Genomic DNA, 23,176 nt, shown 5'->3' with positions numbered 1-23,176 from the left:
TTGGAAGGGCCCCCCCCCGGGGGATGTGGTTTGTACTGTGGGGGCAGGCTGAAGGTCACTAGTGAGCCTTCCAGCCTCACATGCCCTCTAATTTTAATGCACTACACTGCACTGTGGGCTACACAAATAACAGTGCAGTGACCCCAATTTCTAATCAGGTAACCCGGTGATCATACTAATAAGGTGGGAGATGGAAAGTCAAGTCACACGAGCGTGACTCCTTAGGCCAGGCTCATTCTCATTGGCCGGGTGTGACCCAAAACACAAAATCCAGAGCCGTTTTCTTCTCATAGGTGGTAGGTGGGACCCGCTTGCTTTCTTGCCGTCCAATGACTGATACACATGTGTGACGATGCTGTCACTTGTATATTTCAGAAAATACATGCCTATGGGATTTAGTCACCTGGTGTGGGGCCACTTTCTAATTGCTATCGCAACCTTCATGATTATATTACCTTCCTGGACTGTCCTTTAATTTACACTCAAATTGCATTGCATAGCCACCTCCACTTTGAACTGCCTGGCTCGTTACCCCTCTCCTGTCCTCTACTGTCCCGTCTTATTTGCTGCCCATTGCACCCTTTCCTCATAGTGTTGCCTACCCAGTCCACACAATATTGAAACTCCTGCATAACATCACAGCTGTTATATAACTTTAATGTTGAGCAATTGTTGCCTTTTGCTCTGTTCTATCTTTTTTTCTCTGTTCTTGCCCTCTCAAACCTTGTTATGTCCGACTGCCATTCCTGTAAATATCCATCACAATCCAAATCAGAGACGGGTATATCAAATTGTCTCGCTGCACAGCATCATAAATATCCTAAAGATGATTATACGTGTCTCACTGACCTCGTATGATACCCCACTGTCAGTGCCTGCATCCCAAGGGATGAGATCCTGGGTGACTCTTTGAACCCATCCACACTCTTTGGTGCACAAGTCCTCTGCAGATAGACCCACGTTCCAGTCGGGACTGGGCCCCAGCATAGTCAAGAAGGACATGAGGTGACGGGTACGGTCAACAGAGAACTCAGCGGATGGTGCAGCTCGCCTGGAAATGAAAATTAAAAATTAGGATTTGGGTATTCTAACCCCAGAAGGCAACTAAAGTCTACCACATCCACTGAGGTTATTTACCAGTCAAACTCCCAAACAGAACTTTTTCACATTTATGACTTTGAGTACTTTGAGTACTTTTCTCATCATGAGTCTGTTCTCCATATTTTATTCTAGTTTATAAATCAAATCATTGTAGATGTTTACTCTGACATTCATCATATTTCGATATTCATCATCACAGTAACAATGTGACACTCATTAAAACAAAAAAAAAATGAATTTTACCCAATTTAAGTAGATACATTTATTTCATGCTCTTAAGTTGTTGGTTGAATTTTTAGAGATGTTTATGTTGATTTAACTTTTAGAGACTTTTAGAGATTTTTTTTTCTTAATCATTCCAATTGTGACTGAGCAAGATTTCAAGACTTGACTTACGACTTGCCTTAACCGAGAAATGATTGAATGAGTCGACTTGCTTTTTTTCCCCCAATATAACTTGTGACTTGCTTGAGACTTGAAGGTTACAACTTGATATTTACTCCTACCTCTGTCAATCAGTAACTGGTGAGACAGAACACACCAGTAGCATTGTATTGTTGCGTGTCTGTACGTCAAGACGGGAAAAATATCTGCTCGTCTCTTCATCTATGACTGGCAGCTCAACTACTTAAAAGGATGTACACATTAGACGTGAAACAATACTCAGTGTCATATAGACACTTAACAAGTCATCGCCATTTCCCACCTTTCATTTTAGTATTAATAAATTTGACTTTAGTGCACTCAGTCTTCTCCTTGAGAACTCTTGTTAATGATGGCCCCAGAAGGCAAGGAACAGCCTTCATCCCCTGGGAACATCCAACCCGAGTCTACACTTTTCTCAGCAAGTACAGGAACTTTGACATTTATCTTCGACACCACCTGTGCTCCATAAGAAGTCACTGACAGCAAAGGAGAGACAGAGCGAGGCTGGTTGCACACGAGGAGGGCGTTAATCACCGCAGACTACCTCAGTAAACCACTTTTGTCATCCCAAAATTCATGGAATCCTTGCTGTGCCCTGCAAAGGTTATCAATTTGCACAAGTAAAAATTGAGGTGAAAATGTTTCTGCATTTTGTTGCTTGGAGGTGAAAGAGGGATGGTGCACTTTCCCGCAGGTTCATTTCAGCTTCCGCTGTGCTCCAAACTTGATTATTCAAGAAGCTCAATGTGAGACTAACAAAAAAGTTGTACATGGAAAGAAATTCAAATGTCACGATTTGAATAAAATTCTCATTGTATTTCAACACTGTCAGCAAACTGAAGTTCATTTCAATCTCTGCTGATTATTCAGCAGTGACTTTTTAGTACGCCATGGGTCATTTGGAGTGACCCTGCTTGAATTGCAAAGTTGGATTTTTCATCATAATCTCTGTCAACACTTTATCCTTCCAATCAAAGCACATCTACATCAGAGTGTATTGTTTCCTTGTGAATTTGATATTTTACAGCACCTAGCCATTAAAAATACATTAAAAAACAATGCATCAATATCACAAAGATAATACAATGTCATGGGGCTTTGCGAGCGTATCTCGCCGTTGTCTGAGTAAAAGACACGTTTTTCTTGTCTCAGTCCCTTGTCATGCTCACGCCCATTATTGTTTCTGGACGCAATTTCAGAATGCAACAATGTATTGTCTGTGTATACAGCAAGGAGTAAGCTAATTATTCTTGGTGGATATCTATTCCTGGCTATGCAATACCCTTTGGAGATTAAAGTCATCGGCCTTTTTGCTCGGGTAGTAAACAACATTGCACAGGTTGTTACCATTGAAGTTCTTTGCACGCTGAGCCAACAAGCATCTTGTTTTTCTCATGAATAAGAGATTAAATAGCTTTAGGGGCTAATGAACCCTGGAAGAATGCGGTAGACGGCAGTTTCGGGGATGGGTTTGTACTGATCAGCAAGTACTGGGTCCAACTTGGAAGATGCTTAACTGGCCTCAAAAATATAGGTCGTACTGCAAAATGTTTTTCGCTGTAGTGGTCCGACAATATTGTAGTATTTAAACATAATAAAACTGTCTTATAAGAAGAACCAATGTTGTGATACAATATTGTAACAAAAGACTGTCAACAAAAGTACTTCCGCCAGTGAGGAGCATTGAGACATTGCGTGATATGCGCACATCTTGTGTGATCACAGATATTATAGTGATAATTGTTTTTATTAAATTCTGCAAAGTAGGCACAAAAAACACACGCCAAGTAGTAATCCTTTGGGGTCTTACAAAATTTGTTAAGGTCTCACTTAACTCCAGAAACTTACTTTTAAGAGCCAAGTATACTTCCGTGACTACTAAACAAGATATGACAAACTAACTGAGTTTAGTCCAAATGAGTTCCGGAACGATTCAGAAGTAAACGTATAGAAATTAAAAGGTTTTAGTTCAATTCTATGCTTTCCTCTGTCCAGAGTCCTTGAAAGGGGCACTGCATCTAGTTTCTTTTCCCGCCTCAATAGTCTACTGTGTGAATGAGCCGTTCTCTCTATAGCAACATCTTCCATCATCATTAGATGAATGAGGCAAGTGTAGTTTCACTTTTTGACAACCTCAACAATAGGAAGCCGTTTCAAAAGTGTACTGACCAATTACTTCTGCAGGGTGGCTAGTCTTAACAACTCTCTCTACCGTTAGACTCACTATCTTTAGGCGAAAAGCTCAAGAGAGGTTGTTAGTTTCATGGCGCCACCACATCATAGCCCAGCCCTCTGGTAATAATACGACTCTTTCACGCTATTGTGGCTCACTGCAGCCTCTTGAGGGGCAAATAAGTACCTTGAGACAGCATGAACTGATCCGTCTGTTTAGTGCAGAAGTGTAAATGACACAAGATACTTACACATTAAGAGGCTGCCAAGCAGGCCATTGCGCTTTCATCTTGATGACGGTCAGGACATCATCACCCTGAAAAAGAAAGGGAACACACTGTTGAACCAGTCGCTTTCTCTGCTGAATGTTTAAATTGAATCAATGTGATGTATTAATAATACAAAACTATTACAGTCAGTTGTGGACTAAATTTGAAATAAAACCCTAATGAAAAAAATATTACATCACCAGAATGGCTAATGCTCTGATTTATTGAATTCCACTGCAATAAATCTGACAGGTTGCAGCGAACATGGAAGACTAATCCTATTTCAAATTCAAGGGTTTTACTGAAGGCCCACTACTCCTGTGAGAAAAGTGAATTTAGTGAGACTAGAGGGAGGTGATGTCACCAAAGCTATGAATTAATGTTATGATTTTTTGCACTATCAGCAACAGGCACAGTTTAGCACAGGGTTTATCATTAGGATGCTAATGGTTGCTAACCATTTTGTGCTGACTGATTATTTGGGATAATTGTTTTTCATCTTTACATCCACTACTTGAGTGGATCATATTTTGCCTCACTAATTTTACAAGGTGCCTGCCCTTTTCCAAAGACTTTCTATTGGCTCGTTCTCAAGTGACTTCATCAGAAACTTTTATGAAATTGTTAACATGGCGTGTCAGGTCAGCTTGTTCATTTGTCAGTTTGATTTAATTTCCCACTACAAGGTAAAAATTTTGGAGTTACTGTGAAACAACGATTTGGGCCACACCCAAATTTGTTTGTTGTGTTAATACTTGATTTTACGAACTACATCAAAGTAGTTTGATTAAAACTTGAACTTTGAATAGTTTAAAAGAAAATCAACTAAAGGGAGGTATCATGAAAGAACTGCTTTTTGGGGGATAAGATTAATTTAACAGTAGCAAAGATAATAATTGTGCTGCACAAGATAATATTTGAACAAGAACCAGGTCGCACATAAAAACACTGAGTCGAAATGAGTGGACACATCAAAAGCCTTGATGACAATGACACTCCTCGACTCGCCTGTTGCGCAAGCTGAAATGTCAAGAGGAGATTCAATCACTAAAAAGGGACGGATTTCATGTCATGTGCTTGCCTCACAAGATTTTGTTCAGGTTGACATGTGGCTTTTTACAAAAAAAAAATATTTGTTATGTTCACTAACAACATTTAACAAAACATCCATCACCCAGCTCAATCATGAAAAAATTGAAAAAGCTCACTACTCGATTATATGGACTCCCACAAGTATGTCCACAGTAATATAAATGACACAATTCGTGTGTGTGTGCGTCCTTGCATGTGTGTGTAATATATTATCATAAAGTGCTTCTACTACTTGACATAACTTTGACATGAAGTTTAATGACTTGTATCATGCAGATTTATGGATTTAATGACTGTCTCCATACAACACATCATTACCTCTCTTGCACAGACAGTAAAGCCTCTGATCACATTGCCCATTTAACAAGTATTACTGACTTTGTTGTTTTTACTAAAACTAATCCCAAGAAACCCGTGGCAATTTAATTTATAGTATTTTATTCCGTCAAGTAGTAAACATCTGGAATTAACAGAATCTCAATATTCCTGTAGTTGATTTCCTTTGTAATGCTTGGGATTTTTAATTAAGAGTAAAAGTAATAATAAGAATAAAACGTTTCTTTCATCAAATGTGCTTTGATGACCCAACTGCAGGCAAGCCTTTCACAACCAATTTAGGCTTTTATTATGTTTCAACATCATTAATGCTGCTTGATAAAAAATGTTTGAGCTCAAATAGCAGGCATAGACCAAAAGCATTACCTTCCAACATGAAAACAACAGGGTTCTGCCCTGTGATGATAAACATAGCTGTGATATACATCTGTCATTATAGTTAAAGGCATGGTTAAGGTGATGCTGCCTTTGTGTATTTGAAGGCAGATGTGAAGCACACTGATATGGCAAATTTCAAATGAATGAGGGTAAACACTTTTCCAAAGAGAGATCTTTATCTTAGGTTATCCCACTAAGGGCTTTTCAGATTTGTGATCCGAATGTGTCTACTGACCCTATAATGATGCAGCTACCAAAATATTTACTTTACTTCTGCTTGAACAGAAAACGGTTGATATTCACCATTTAGGCTCTTTGGCGTCTGGATTTTTACGATTTGTATTATTTAAACTTTGCATTTCTTCGCTTCTTCGACTCTTGTGTAAAAGACAAGATAGGACACAATTTTAATGATTATAAGTAAGCTGGCCGCACTGCTAACAGAGGCCTATAGTGATGTCCCCAGCGCTTCATGCTGTATGAGTTTAATTATCAGCGCTGCTTTTGTCAATTTAATATAGAGCCAAGTCAATATATCGCTTGGTTGCATTTTCTACGATAGAAGCTCTGTCTTTACAGCAAGTTTAGTGTAGAAGAATTGTTGAGGATAGTTTTTTAGCACTAAATTAAAATGCGATGTAATTTAAATGTTGCTTATATTGCATAGATTAGACTTATGAGAATGTGTATGTCTTCTTTATTGATTTGGTGTGTAGGTATAATTATATGCTTAAAATGTTTCTTTTATTGATTTAATATGTGAATATACTTGTCTGCTTATGTACTTTATTCAATGACGTTTGAGCATATCTGTTTTGTAGCGAGGCAGGACTTTTTGTATTTCGACCCCATTCCTTCAGTATCTGGTCTTTAGTTTCCCGAACGCATCACAAAGCAAATAAATTTGATAAAATTACAATCCTTACTTTACCAAAGAAGCAAGTTTTGGGGATGTTTGGAGGAAAGAGTACCTGAAGATCTGGATCTCAGATCCCCTTACTCCAAAAAACACATCCTAACCATTATTTCTCTGTGCTTCCTTTACAAAAACAAAAATAAATAAATAAATAAATGAATAAAATCAATTATTTCATATTCGCTACTTTCATGGATCATTGTTAGACAGAAGCACATTTTGTATCTGCAGTAGGGATTAATTTGTGCAATACAACAAGTGCTTGTCAAAGTAATGCAAGAGCATTTGTCATTAGAACACCATGCATATTCAATAATTCATCTAAATATATAATCCGAAGCGTTATCCTAAATTGCGAGTTGCAAAGCTGCATATTTTAAGATAACCACGTTTCACAACATCTTAGCCAAACATTACATCATGGGCTGAAAAACGAAGCCACATTATTTTTTACTCCAATCGAATGGAACCCGAAAACGCTGGTAATAAATCATCATTTTTGGGAAATTAAACATCTGTAAAATAGTTTTTAGACGTTCTATTTTCCCATTGTACATTTCAAGACCAAGTTAAAGCAGGGCTGACTTCATACACACACGGAAATAAAGGTGGTTGTTCAGTAACGCAACAAGGACCCATTTTGAGTCTCACTCTTATTTTGAGTAGGCTACTTTAAAACAACTCAATGTAGTATTCTTAACAAGATCAAACTGAGAACCATTACTCTGAGCATCTGGCACGGCTGTGACAGCTTTTACATCTGGCTAATACATTTATGACTGACTGGAGTCCAGCTGAGACTTTAACAGAGTGGTTTTATGTGCGTGATTCAGCCAGGATCATTATCTGGATACTCGTCACTCGGAAGGCATACATTTATAAAAAGGGGTTTCGTGAAACACTGGCAAAAATATGAAGGTAAATGTAAGATAAAAACGACAGTGTGCAGGTGTTCTTTCATGCATAATGGACTAATAAATTAAAAAACTGTAATATAAATGTGATTTTTGTTTTATGTTTGACGATAATCGCTGAATGTGCAAAGACCGAGGGGAAGTTAATACTCAAATGTGGTGATACAGCAGAAAACATTTCTTTCACTATTTCCTTTTTCCTGATTTTTCCAGCATGTGTAACTCTTTTGGTCATCCAGCGCAATTGTTATGTAACTATGATTACTTGTCTCGCGACAATACGCTGTTAGCTAGCTAACAAATTCATCTTCCCTGGGTGTCGCAATTTGCAGAAAAGCATATCATTATTATTTAAGTTCAGAAGCGAGACAGCCACAAAAAGTTTGAAGCAGAAATATGTTCACACTCAATCCTGGAGGGAAAGTTGTGTGCGATTTGATTGTTCAATTGGGCGGGGGTTCGACACGTCAACAGTCTTTGAGAGCAGTGAGAAGTTTCAAATTTGCAAGTTATATCTATTTTTTTCTTTAAAGCAGTGCTTGTGTAAATTTCCATGGGTGTGATTTGTGTTCACTGCACCTGAATCCTTTATTGACACAAAGGCAGATTACATGCATGCTTGTGCATTAATGGCCTTCGCGACGTGTTCCACACTGCAAGTCATTCTGAGCTTGCATGTGTGCGTGTGTGTCACTGATGCAAAGCACTTTATGCAGTCCCAGGCGTCTCAGTGGATCAGAAAAAGTTAGAGGGCAAACAGACTCATCTCAAACATTTGAAGGATGATGGGAAGTTTTGAACTTTTGCATCTTTTCTTGGTCCACTAAACTTTAAAGCGACTATGTGAATAGTGTATAACATCATTTATGAGTGACACAGTGGAACCAATATAGTCTTTTAATTTGGAATTCAACCAATCACACAAAATGTGGATGGATGTATATCGTGTGATATTAAGGTTTGGATTGAATCAATTGTCATTATCAACGCAGGATGGCCAAGCCATAGTGATAAAACCACCAAGCTATATTTGCACAAGACACAAATCACTAACAAGACAAGTGGTAAGCAGAGTCCGAATGAGAACATGATTAGTTTTATTGACTAAATGTTGCAACTGCTAGGAAGTATTGCCTTTGTTTACCAATGTGTGGTCAAGCCAGTCATGGGTTTTAATCAAACTGTCGTGACAAAAAGAAAATGGAAATGAGTTCTTTCCACTACTACTGAAAGAGTGTGTCCATTGGGTAGACCTGCACAAAAAAATGTACCAAGACCCTTTTAGCTAGATTTAGGGCAGCACTTTATGTGGAACAAAAGAGCTCAGATGTGGCCTGCTGGATATTATGTGGTCATACAAAAGCAGCATTTGATGCTACAATCATAAAGCATTCTTATTAAAAGTAATGGGTGTCTGAAGGAAAAATACCCACCAGGACACAGATATATGTGTTCCTGGTACACTGTTTCAACGGTGCTGCTTGCTATTTTTTTTTTTGATATACTGAATGTATCACTGTTGTCCTTTTCATTGTTATTACGAAAAAGCTGGCTTAGCCAGTGAGTTTTGCGCTGTACATTAAAAAAAAAAAAAAAAAGAGGCGTTATGCAAAGCATTTATTCTTTTTCAGCTTGATTGGAATCATGTGCAGGGCTAAAAACTGCTCACATCTGTTAGAGGAGACACAAAAAAATCAGATTGCATGACTAATTTCCATCTAGTAGTCCTGACAAGTGCAGTGAACTTTAATTTGCAATGCTTGATTTAATAATTGTAATTCTCTCTTGGGCAAGTGACGACATTCAAACTGGCATCATCACAAAAACAGATTTGTGGTGTTAATATTGTTTAATAATGTCTGCTTATTACACTAACACGTAATAGCCTAAATTTACATTTGGGTGACAAAGAAGCCGTTTGTCGATCAGAAATGAAAATCAAAACATTTCCCACTGAGAATTTAGAAGGAAATCAACAAAGCTTGTGTTAAAGGCACTCTAAGTGTAATTTCCAGTATCATTAGACTAATGTCATAATTGCCCATGCTCTTTTTAAAGCCACTCTTTCTAAATCAATAAAAAAAATTGCAGTGTTCCTGCTAAAACATTTTTTTTTTCTTCAAACATTCAAATATGACGTTCTGTTGGGCAAATGCACTTATCAGACTCAACTGAGGAAGAAGATAACACGACATCAGCTATAAAAAGTTAACATCCACGACAGCAACTCCTTAGGCTGTTTTTTGAAGTTTGAACTTGTGCATAACTTTAAGTACTATAAGTTTTAAAGATCCCAAAACATGAAGCATTGTGAACTCAGGAGAGATGTTGACCCTTTTCACATGTTGCTTGTTTTTCGGTGTGTGAAATTTCAACAAATAATGTGTGCACCTCTTATCAACAATGAGCACAAGTGAATTTTCTATTTCAAAACCAAGGCTACCGCCTAAGAATGCAGCAATGTTTGTTTCCTCTTTGTTCCGCTTTGTCTGGGGCGTAAATAAGAGCTGTGATTTATCTTTGAATGGTGAATGGAATTTTATTGTTCAACCCGTGTTCATGATTTGTCTTATTTCTACTTAACGGGCCACCCTTTTTACAAAATAAATCTACTGCAAGCGGTAATGGCACCTTTTGTGAGAGTGGGTGGGTGGATCGAATATGTTGCTTCTCTTGAGCAGTTTAATTTTGAATTAATCAGGACTTGCAGGATTCCTCAGATATACTTGCTTGCTTTAAAAAAGCACACTCTTAAACAGACACTCAGGTTTGTGTTTCTATTATACAAAGATGATAAAGCTTCTCCAAATTCAACAAAATTGAGGTATGAGGTAACACAATCACTGGATCATTATGCAAGACTGAGAAAGTACAATTCATCAAATACTCTCCTCCTGCTTGATTGGAAATGGATTTTGATCTGTAGCCTCTGCAAGGTCAGAACCTGTCACGAACAAGGCAGGACAACCAAATGGGAAAAGGAGACAAGGAGGGCCGTCGTGTTGGCAGACAGGGGTAAAGCAAGCGAACGAACCGGCCAGGCGTACCGTTACACAGCGTATCAGAAGGGTGGCAGGCGTGTGTGTGTCAAGGCAGACAAACAGTACTGACGAGTGCACGCCGTCTATATACATGCCCTAACCAGTGGGTAACACGAGACAGGTGGTGGCGATCAGCGCCGATCAGCGCCGATTAGCACAGTGGGCGCGTCAACTGGCCAGCAGGGCCAGAGCGGACTGGAGATGTGACAGACAGAACCTTAACTCAATAGTCAGGGTTTTGCAAGTCTTTAAGTATTAGTTACTTGAACAAAAATGGTGTAACCGCAGTGTTAGACAGATTTAAAGGCACATACTCTTCGTCTTCTAAGAAAAAGTACAAATATTACAGAAACTATGTTGGGTTGGCACTAAATCATGACTCATAACTGTCAATATGTTTACATTTTATTTAATTAAACTATTACTCAATTTTTTCAAAGGTTCTACACTGTAGTGCTATTTTTCTAATGATGTAACAAAAAACTGTTTGAATCGGTTTGGATTCAAAACTAAAGCAGATCTTTTACTTCATGTGTCAGTATACCTATCGAATCATATTTTATTTTAGAGATGCACACCCTCTCCTTCTTAAAAAAAACAAAAAATGCCAAAGTTTGTTGTTTCTTTTCCTGGAACGGAATTAACGGCATTTCCTTCCATTTCAATTAGGAACAATGATTTGATACACAAGTGTTCAGAGTCACAAACATGTGAATTCCTATGTTTTCCATACATTGCGACTTTCAGTGTGAAATGAGCACTGTGTCGTAGCAGTCGGAGAACATACATGTCAAACAGAAGCAGTTGGCCCTTTTGTTTTTCCACTTCTGCTGTGGACTACCACAGCACATCCACCAATAATCACCATGCTAAAATAATCATTAGTGCTAATTACCATGCAAAAATTCGTTCTGACGATTAATATTATTCGGAGAGCTTATTACCTTGGAGCACTGTGCTAAGCAAATAAGCCCTGAACTAATAGATTACTATTTAAAAAAAAGACTTGACATCCTGTCTGTCTTGTGGTTGAACATATAAAAAGATGCTCAGTTGTCCCCAAAGGCAAGTAGTAAACAACTCCGCTGATTTGTGTGCATTTGGCAGGACAACTAAAAGCATTTGGCACGGCCCCTAGATAGCAGAGCACTTATCCAAACTGGTCAAATATCCCTACGGATAACACAATTATATGGAATTATTGGATGTTTCTGCCTATAAGCTAAGGTCCAGCTCGGGCTAAAGATATCTTTTCTCTGGATAAGATGAAGCTCCTCTGATGTTGTGATCAAAGGTCTGTTCAAGCATCGCAGATCCGTCTGTCGCAGCACAGTCTCCTATTAATAGACAGCCAATTGGTGCAAATTTTAAGGCGATGCAAGCTGGCTGTTATCAGTGCCTCGCGCAAAGGTTTGCACAGCCTTCAGGTGTTAATTAAATCTCCACTGACTTTCCCTCATGTTGCGCCACAGAACTGGCTGCAGTTGAATCGAGCAAAGCTCTCATCCCAGCGATTTCGCTCGAGAGGACGGTAGAACGTTTCCTGAGAGCAAAGGGAATCGGTGGGGCTTGAAGTAGGCCGGTTTGTAAGCGGCCTCTACGTTTCTGGAGAGTTGGGGATTGATTTTCTGAGCGTGGTCAACCTCAATGGTGATCGCTGAGCCTTGAAGTGCAGTCTGGATGTCTGTAGTCCTGCCTGGCATACATGCATGGAAGTTGACAACCTGAGGCCTTGAACGCACACACACGCGCACGCACGCACGCACACATACACACACACGAACTGGCAGGCCCAGGGCAGTGAGGTATTATTACAGAAGACTTGAGCAAACGGCCTTTAATGACCCAGTTTAAACTGTCTGCCACTCTGTGCCTTTCCTCCAATTTTATAACTTCCTTTCTATCTTCCACAATCCTTGTTCCATGAGGAGATCGATGGTCAGTGACTATTTATGGGGCAGCAAAAAGCAATTCCTGCCAATTCAGACTGAACCTTACTATGTTATTCTATGTACGTATGTATCACATACAGGATGCCCTTTGCGAAAAGCAATCTCCAGCACTATGCACCAGAATACATAATAGTTTAATTAGTCTTAAACTCACTTGAGACATAAACTCTGTGTTACCTTGAAGACAGAATATGCGTAACATAAACAGGAATACATTAATTTACATAAACATATGCGCAACCACAGATATTCTCTCTGATACACTTAATGACATGCACGTCTACAGGATGTTTTGAATGAAAAATGAGCATTCGCGATAGCGTACATTTTTATCATATGTGCCAATTCTTTAAGTAATTTGATGGAATTTTTTTTAAATTGCAATGTGAGAAATACCTAAAATACCTCTACAGTGTAACATCCAATGAGCATTTACTCAAAGGTTCTAAATCTTATTTCCCATAGTAAGTAATAGTAGGTGAATTAATTTGGTCCAGCTTTAAATGGTCAACCTTTGTCAACTAAACATGCAAGGTCAATGTTATCAGTAACATTTTACCATTCACAACATATAGTCTTACACATATAAAACAAAATCTCAGGCTTATTTATATAGAATTAAAGACTTATTTGATATACCATGGATGGACTGGATCATGTGGTGAAGGTGTACGTAATTTTGTGGTCAGTCAGCTCAAAATTGACAGCATAAAATTCCAGCACGTACTTTCGATTTGATTTCCAGCTCCATCCAAATTACAAAAGAACTCATGAAGTGGTGTCACGGGGGAAGGAGACATGACCATGGTCTCATTTACATATAAGGACAAGATAACAAGCCCGGTCATTACCGGAAACAGATTTATCAGGTCTAGCTCATGAATAAAAGATCACAGAGATTTATAATGAAGGTTTATTGTGTTTAGTTGCCTGATCTTATAAAGATCTGACAAATATTCAGAACACATCCCCTCCATATTTAAGTAGCCCGTCCGCAGAATCAGTGTGTCTAATCTAAGATCTCTATCTGCTTGTCTCGGTTGCTGCTGCAACAGCTTTCAAACCGGGACCGTTTTATTACACTGCAATTAGTGCTGAACACACAAATGTATGTTAAGCAGTGAGCAGAGTTCCTAGCAGACTGGGTTGGAACTGGACATGCGTAATCATTCGTTCATCTCATTGCATTCATTTACAGCATATGCCCATGTCTCTTAAAATGTTGCCAACATTGCGGCAATAAAGTAGATCCTGCCACTGTCTTCCACCACAGGTTTGTTGTTATATTGAGTGGAGTTCATAAATGTATATGTAAAATGCTATTAACATTTCAATATGAGTAAGGTTAGTTAAATGCACAACGTGTTTAGTTTGACAATAACTTTGGGTTTTTGATTGGTTGACACAAGGAACAGGGCTGACAAGAACAGGTAGAGGCAAAACCCAAACCCGCTCACACAAGACATGAGTATGGTACACTGGACAGTAAGACATAATATGAAACTAAATTAAATTAAATCAAAACAATGCAATAGTCGACAGAAACACTGTTCATGACATAGCTGTATGTCCTCGTAAATTTTCTGGACCTTGGACTCACTTTAATATAGCTACCGCTGAGTGCCTGTGACGGAATGAGGGAATCATTTATTGTGCTCTATATAAAAATGAAAAAAACATTCACGTGTGAATGTTAACTGTGCCAACAATGCACATGTTGGCACTCATCCATTTCAAATTGTACTCGCCTCTGGCTGCACTGCTCGATTTGAGTGATTATAATGACCGTCTTGGGATCCAAAGCATGCACGTATGCTTTTGGAGTACTTTGTTATACCAAACAGGAATATCTGCAGGGCTCATGAAGCAAGTTAGCACAGGAGACGCCCATCTGAAATAAAATGATTGCATTCCTTTTTTGAACCATTGTGGAACTTCAGAGAGCCACCTCTTGTCATTGACAATACAAGATTGCACTTTGACTACAAACGCAACTCAAACGTATATTTTTTTTATGCATAGAAATGGATATATTTTATTTATGTACCTGGCTACTATTTTACTATTAACGCACAGGGATATAACAGGACTTCACAACATTGCAAGTCAAGTGACTCACACTTCCCTTAGTTTAGTCTACTTAAGAGTGAGAAAAGAAATGTAAAGTATCTGTATAATATCACCATTGTTTGTGCTCATAGGAGCGATATAAGCTGCAAGGGATACACATTTTAGTGCTCTTGTGAAACTATACCATCAGTGGACCAGCACAAACAAAACATAAACATCATCTCACTGACAGTTAAGGGCCCAAAGTACGCTTTTTTATGTTTTTTCTGGTTGATGAACTGCGAAATAATTCTTTACATCTTTGCTAGGTACGAATAAGGCTCAGAGGGTTGAAAGTCTAGCAAGCTTCAGCTTCAAACATAATCTGGGATTCTTTTGAAGTGGCAACGAGCAGGACAATTTTTTTTCCAACCAAAACTGGTCTGCCCAACAACGTTTATGGAAGGATGATTTAATAATAATAATAATAATTATAATAATTAATTACATCATTGTAAGCACAAGCACAAAGCCCAAGTATTTTTTGTTGGGACCAGCTGATACTCAAGGCGACGATGACGCCATCAAGAGAGGTGGCCTACATGCTCGGCTGAAGCCTAGAGCTATGCAATCACTGCTGCATAGCCTAGAGCCAGGATTAGCACCTAACATGAAATCAAGGAATGCTGTGCTCTGATTTTACGGAAACCTGGATAATTACCAAAAACGTCAGACTTGGCCATGCCATCTTTTAATGCACTCCATCTACCACATAGGACTGTGCAGTTATGTCAGCAAAAACTAATGTGGCCGAAGTCTAATTCTTCATCAACAACAGATGGTGTGCAGACATTTGGGTGATGGAAAAATACTACTGGACTGGCATCTCTTGCTGATGCTAAAGTGCTGACCAATTTATTTACCAAGAGAGTTCAGTACTGTGTTCATGTCAGCTATTTATATACAAAATATAGCGCTAGCTCGACTGCATGGCGTCATTGATAAACGTCATGTTTACTGCAGCAGGAGATTTCAACCGCTGTAACCTCAGAGCTGCTCTCCCAAAATACCAGCCCCAAATGACGAGTCCAGCAAGGGGAACAAACGTACTCACTGGACTGAATTTATAGCAACATGCAGGACACATATTAGGCTGTGCCTAGACTCCATTTTAGACAAGCTGACGATATATCCATGCCCCCCCCCAGTTAACAAAACTGTTTTCATTCACACGTGAATACTATGATGAAATTAATTTAAAATGGTATTGTACTTAAAACATTGCATGTATTCTTTGAAAAAATATTCATTTTTTACTCCGTAATTATTTATGTTTCCATTAGTTCAAACAAATCAGGTTGTCAAGAGGCTTATTGTGTTTGTCTTGAGTCCAACATGTGTACATTGTTTTCATTGAGCCGTAACAATATACTCCCATGACACTACACGGTTTCAGTAGTCCTTACTCCCCACAGAAAGTCACCAAATGATTTTGAAAAACAAACACAAAGTCCCTAATAGAGGTATTCAGTGACACAGATCTGCAATTTCTGTCGTTGTTCTGCAGTTTGTGTTTTGGTTCCCAGTCTCCTTTTGGTACTGGCCTAAATTGAGGAATCAATCTGTATTTTCCAATTACACAAGAAAAATATTCCCATGCTGCAAGAGGAAATGGGAGATTTCATAGTCCACATGAGGTCTTGGCCCAGGTGTCTGGTCTTTGGAGAGAGTCTCATTAGACTTCTCATTACAGACCCAGCGAGCTCCTGTAATGACTGCTTGCATTTACAAATTGTCTCAGACATGAAAGGGAGTATGACAGCGACGGACCCAGGCAATCTCACCGCTGCCAAGTCTTCTGATTAGAGTATTTGAACAATAATGCACGGAGTTTTGTGAGCTGGGAACAATTAAAAACATCACAACCCCTCCCCCATATGTAAATCAACTAGTAATGTGACTACATGCATTCTATCGTGAGGTATCCATTTGACATACATTACTGACTATGAGATGTATTAAATGAATTCAAATGTGGGTAGCCTCTCTGGTGGAAACCTGCCATGAATTAAATTGAAGCCGCAATGGGGTGCCTGCTATGTTCAGTGGAAATCGCAGCACAGAGGCATGATTGCTCACTTGGATTGCAGAGAATGTGATGGGTAGGCTACCTTTAAGAGGGTGCTAGCATGCAATTTTATATGTATTACCAGGCCATCACATTATAGTAGTATACGTTTTAAATGATTGGACCAAGCTCATACGCTGGAAATAGAATTGTTGCACTTAGGGAAAATGTCTTTTGTAAAGTGAAATCTAAAAACAGGATACCATTCATGTATCTCATTTGTATTTTATTGTCGAAGACAGAGAAACATCAGTCTCGAATGCTATTAATCCTTGAAGGTGCTACACTACTGAGTGGCAAAAGAATTGCCAGTGTTTTCGAAGGTAGCCGATGTTGCGTTCAGGTCAGGGCTCATTCAAGATGGCAAATGTTCGCAAAACGGTCGCCAGACATTCTACAACAGTTTTAGTGATTTTATTTAGTCCAACCACTGAACAAAATTAAAAAAATGAGTAAATTCAGTCCACCTTTTTTTTCAGTGTCTAATAATTGTAGTGAGAGTGGACTTGGTGTAGAATAATATGAGTCACGTAAAAGTGAAAAATAATTAATAATGAAATAAGAACTATTGATTAACTAGTGAATATTTTAATATTTTTAATCAGAACCAACTTAATTAAAATATAAAATTATTCACACAAATACGTCGATCACTGAAATAAAACAGTATTGAAAGCGATTGATTATGTAATGGCTCCAAGGTTCTGAATAATAACACTCAATTCTCAAGTATCGAACCAATCAGGATTTTCATGGATCATCAACCTGCATTCATACAACAGAGACATTTTCTCCTGACTACCCCAGCGACCAAACCACACAGCCAAAAAGGTCCCATTTCTTTTCTATCAATTCAGTTTATTTTTGATGATCAAACTGGACATTGTTAAATCCAAACCACCCAGTGAGTGCATTTATATCTAGCGCCTAATCACTCGCTTTACATGATTTGAAAGAAAAGTAAGAGCAGCCAGAAGTCAGCAAGGGCAGAGACCCCGTTGCTCACACTGTGCTCTCATTATCTGCTGTGACTTCAGGTCTTCAATATTAGCCAACAATAAGCACCCTGTGAGACCATCTGCTTTGCCAGCATCAGTTATTTTAGGACTGGGTGGGAGAGACAGCCGTGGAGAACAGGGAAAGGAGAAGGAACATAACATGCTATTTGTGGAGATAATAAAAACACAAGAAGGCAGAGAATACAATACTCGAAGATTGCTATCTAAATGCATGTGGACCTCAACTATGAAAGTGGTCCTTGAGCCCCATTGGGGGGTAAAAACTGCCAGTCCTTGTTACATCCGATACAAAGATGTCTAGTCATGAATTTTATCAATGGCTGTCCAATTTGCAAACACTTGTGTTGAATCAACACTTCTGTAATATTCAAAAGACATTTCATCAAATGGATTCCCTCCGGGACCCACTGGAGTTGGTTAAGAATAACAGAGCTACTTGAATGATCTAACTAGTCTGGACAACAGTGCCACACTAATTGAATACAGCAGGTTTAGGACAAAGAAAATCAATAGCTGCTTCTGCACCTACGATGTGAAAGGTTCGTACATAAAGTATATATGAATACTGGGAGAGAAATCACTAATCAACGACTTCGGCCTTAGACAAGTTCTCCTAAATTAAAATTCCTTTCAAGAAATTATGCAGAATTTTATGATATCAACGTTACGTGAAAAGTTGCTTGTATTAATTTGGTGTGAGGAAAGAAAAATCCAGCATTTGTATCAATTATTTTTGGCAGAGTGCAAGGGTTAGCAGGTGTCTCATATTTTGTCTTACCTTTTGTCTGATCTCCTCTTCCATTTTGACAGGCGATCCAAGCTCAGCTACCTGTCTGACCCCATCACTGGCCAAGCCTCCATATTCCCACAGCACATAGTTCTTCGAGTGGGATGCGCCAATAATGGCTTGACCAGTGATTGGCACGACCTGTTAAGAAGGCACCCACACACAAGGTAAGCCCTTAGCTATTCTCCATGTGTGTTGGAGCACAGCTCAAGAAATGAGATTTCTTTGGTTACCCATCTGCAAAGCAAAGTGATAGTAGTCGCCTTTTCCGTATTTTTAAATAGCTCTGTCATTTCATCAACATGTGTTTTTTTCCCCACATTCTTACACAATCTATTATGCAAAAATGTGCGTTGCATGTTCATTTTTCTGTGCAGCGTTTGGTCATGACATCACGGAGTCCGAATCATTAGCATCAATATTTGGCCAGACATTCTTTATAGGCATTGGTGTCTTACAAAAAGGCTTGGTGATGTATTACAATTAAAACATGGATTTTTACTCAGGATTGGTAAAACCAAAGTTTCTGGATCAAACCACTTTTTGAATTCATGAAAAAAACATTGTTTTTTTCATGACTTTGTTTCATGAAATAGATTAAATACCATTTTCAGAAAGGTTGACATCAGTTCACGTGTATTTGTTAATCGAATGTTAAATTGCAAATACATGCCAGCTCGTTCTAATTATCATAAGTAAACACCCTCCACTCACATAAAAGCACGTACCATGGTAGTGTGAGAAGAAAACACACAGAAGGGAAATGAGAGAAATTAAAATGCCTGAATGAAAAACTAGAGCAGAGCGGAAAAAAAACCCAACAACAAAAATCTGTCTTTTTGAAGTGGCTGCACCGCTTCAGGCAAATGAAGCAGTAACTTTCTGTTGTGCCAATGCATCGAGCTCATGTCTGCCTGTTTACAATTTGCCCATCAAGACCTTTAAAATAAGTGTACCTAATAAAACGACTAATTGTATGTGAGAATGTGTTTCAGATGGTGAATTAAGGTTACCTTCGATCTGAGGGTTTATCTTACACCACTCTCAACAGTATATTGATCTACTTGGTAGGAATTTTAGAGAGCGAGAGAGCGAGAGAGCGAGAGAGCGAGAGAGAGAGAGAGAGAGAGAGAGAGAGAGAGAGAGACGGTAATCCCTGAATACATTCACATCCTGATCGAGAGGCACAAGGTTATGAACACACACACATTTCACAAAATGGCAAGCCTGCAGTTTCCGAGCGGACTCACGATTAAGATGAAATGTATGACAAAACAAAGGCGACATGATAAAGAGCAGATTAGTGTTCGCTTACGTGGGTAGTCCTTGGGATGAATCTTCTCTGACCAGTTCCCATAGAAGGTGACTCTGTACTTGGCCGTTCCACAGGCACAGCAGTCAAGCAGGGGTTTATCTGTACCATCTCCATACAGAGATTCTGCATTTAAATGAGGGATTGGGGAAAACGTCAAGGAAGTGAAATTGACAGGCACTCAGTGAGACCATTATTCAGGAGATTGGAAATTTAAGTACTGAAGGTGGGAAGCCAGAGGAAGGGGAAAGTTGGACATGAGAAAAGGAGCATGGTTGTTTTTGTCAGTGTGGCATCCAATGTCACATATCTCCAGGGGGTTAATCCCAATTACCGTCATTCACTCCAAACCCCAACAGCTGGGTGGAACATCATCAAAACCAAGAGTGAAGCAGTGTAAAATGTGGAGGCGAAGTGAATTCCCTAAAGGGATCCTGAGTATATCCAGGAACTGGCAGGGAATCTTACCTTTCTCACACATCTTCTTAGTAAGTGAGCCTTCATCCTGGAAATAGATGATCTTCTTCTGCACAATGCTTGCCCTGCACAAGCATAACAAGAGATGAGAGTAGTGAGAAGATTATTAGAAGTGTTTCCATCTATACACCTGGTGTGTAAAATTAAGTGATGAACTTTGAGCTTTTTAAGAGCCCACCATGAGAAAATGTCTGTTCATATTTGCATTGACACACAAGCACATCAAAGTATGTGCATGGTGCTTTCTGAGATGGAAGCTGAGACCTTGTGCAAATTGAGCTGTCAAAGGGCCTTGTTCCTTTAACTGGTAGGATGTTGACATGTAGATCGGTCCCAAACAAACCTTTTCAGAGACCAAACAGATGAGGGCAGAATACAAGGCCCCTGCCATCTAACATTCTAACACAAGCCCTTCAGGCAGTGATGGCTGCAAAGACGTTTCCATGGGGATGAACCCCAAACAATGGTGTGTGAATGTGAATGGAAGGGCTGGATGGTCCAGCTGGACTGGTCGCATACCAATTAAAGCAGAGTATCAAACTAAGTTTAGCTGCACACAGTGGAATGCATATACAGTGCATGAAATTAGATGCATAAAAAGAAGTGTATATTGCCAGATATTGCAATTCTCTCTTGATCTCTAAGTTTGTTGTATGAGTCGATCCCTTATAGATACTGTTGATGAAATGTTAAACTATTCATTTGGAATGTAAAAACCTCCAACATTATTTTTGTTGGATTCCAGTTTTCTACATCAAGATGAGCAAAGCAATATTCGTGGACCTTGCTAATATTGACTTTGAAGTACTGCCATGAGTTATACATTTCTCCGTTAAGTCAAGACGATATTGGATTTGGTCTCAATAGGCGAGGAGCCATAACTTCCTTCCCTTACAGACTTGCTCACTGAAATTATGCATTTTTATTTTTTTAAGTATGTAATATGTAATACATCATACTGTGTTTCTGCTTAGTAATTATACCACTAATAATGGCTTTTGAAAAGTCATTAATTGTGTTACTCTCTGAAGTGTAAAACATCTCTATTATTTTTGACCAGCTGTGGAAGCATGAGATTGACATTCATAAATACGGCATAACATTACTGGCATTTACCGATACAACAAAGCCAAAACAAATTGCAAAACCCATCACAAATGACACATTTTGATAGACTATATTTTTATTAAACTTTAATGTGTTTTCAAATTAAACAGTAATAATGACTTTTTGTTTTCATAACAAAAGACTAACCCTTCTATTCCTAATTATAGGCTACTTTCATAACATGACTACCAGTCAAATAATTTTGTTTCCCACTCGATATTGTTGTAGTTTTTCAAAACCAAACTGTTACATTTACTTGCCAGACCTTTTTTGCTGTAAAAGGATGGTAATTTTTGCAACTGTTTGTATTGATTAACCTGGAAAGACACATGGAGCGACATTACAGCTAATATGTTACTGCTATAACAACTGACAATATCAACAGTCAGTGATGCATAATCACTGAGTGAAAATGTAGACAATGACAATGCAGTTAGAAAGCAAAAAATGCAAACTAAAATTGCTGTCTTTCAAGTAGCACGCAATACAAAATTAATGAAAACGTCAGTCTCGTGTACTGATGGCCTTCTTTTAATCTCATTAGTTATTCAAGTGTACTTAATATTATTGATGATTCATATGTGGAATCAAGTTATTTCTGTGCAAAAAAAAAGACTTAATGCAAATATAAAGATTTAACGAAAGTGATGCCACTGGCACTGCTCTAATTGTTCACACTTTAATTCAATCTCAGCCCAATTTCATATACTGTATCACATTGAGAGTTGCACACACTGCTGCCCCATCGCCCACTTTACTGGGCTGGCCAGACAATCAAGTGCAGTAATGCTTACTTAACATCCAATTTAAATTCTATCTCACTTCGCAAGGTCCACGCTGCAACCGATTCCAATCACCCCTAAAGTGCATTGATTTGAAAGAGTGCGTGTGCGTGCGTGCGTGCGTGTGTGTGTGCGCGCGCGTGAGAGAGAGAGAGAGAGAGAGAGGGGAGAGAGAGGGGGAGAGGGGGGAGAGGGAGAGAGAGATTATTGTTTTCTTTCAAAAATGATTTCCTTTTAAAGCTCAGATGTGAAGAAAACTTTAATTCACATTTTGCCCTACCACGGCTTCAACCAGAGATTAACTCAATTAATTTATTTCTTTTTGCCCCTCCTGTAGCTTGAAAAAAACTTTTAGAAGATACAGTGTGAAACGTGCACAAAAAGCATGTGATAACGGTGCTCGTTCTCCTATCGATATTTGAAAGAGGTAGAGTTTGACACTTCCATGTGGTAGGATGTTCACTGTCTCACTAATACCGCCTATCAGAGTGCAACACACGACCCCGCATATCTCACACCAGACGGAGATGAGGAATAAATTGCCTCCCACCTACAAATGGAGAGAAAATTGATGGCGGAAACTTCACAAGTCACTGCTGTACTCGCATATGACTTATTATGGCTTTAAGAACTAAAATGAATAAAACCTGCAGCTTCAGCTGTGGCAAAGTAGTTTCAATTTCGGCATTTACAGGTCACATTCAGTTTTATGACGAGGTGGATCCTGGTGAAATGCGTGGAAGGCAATTATTTACAGTTCAAATACATAGACACATAAAATAGAAGCCTTGGCTTCGTCACTGACAGTGAACAGATTGTCTCTTCGGTTAGTCGTCTTAACAGTGGTGCCGAGACATACTAGTGAAACAACTTGTTCTGACTTGCTGGCAAGTATTTGGTAATGTTTCTTCTGGAATG

The 23,176-nt window shown here is 38.9% G+C and overlaps 1 protein-coding gene across 1 annotated transcript in view; it reads right to left on the bottom strand.

Moving 5' to 3' along the window:
• The window catches only part of spon1a (spondin 1a), a 36,666-nt gene that overhangs the window by 5,816 nt on the left and 7,674 nt on the right, over positions 1-23,176 (bottom strand). The window contains 6 exon segments of the mRNA XM_037248032.1: positions 850-1,051; positions 3,951-4,015; positions 18,572-18,700; positions 18,702-18,721; positions 19,896-20,018; positions 20,361-20,434. Coding sequence (XP_037103927.1) covers positions 850-1,051; positions 3,951-4,015; positions 18,572-18,700; positions 18,702-18,721; positions 19,896-20,018; positions 20,361-20,434 — 613 coding nt within the window.

Source organism: Syngnathus acus, chromosome 3 (genome assembly GCF_901709675.1).
Source record: "Syngnathus acus chromosome 3, fSynAcu1.2, whole genome shotgun sequence".
Classification (NCBI taxonomy): Eukaryota; Metazoa; Chordata; class Actinopteri; order Syngnathiformes; family Syngnathidae; genus Syngnathus; species Syngnathus acus.
This window is presented reverse-complemented; position numbering and strand designations above follow the sequence as displayed.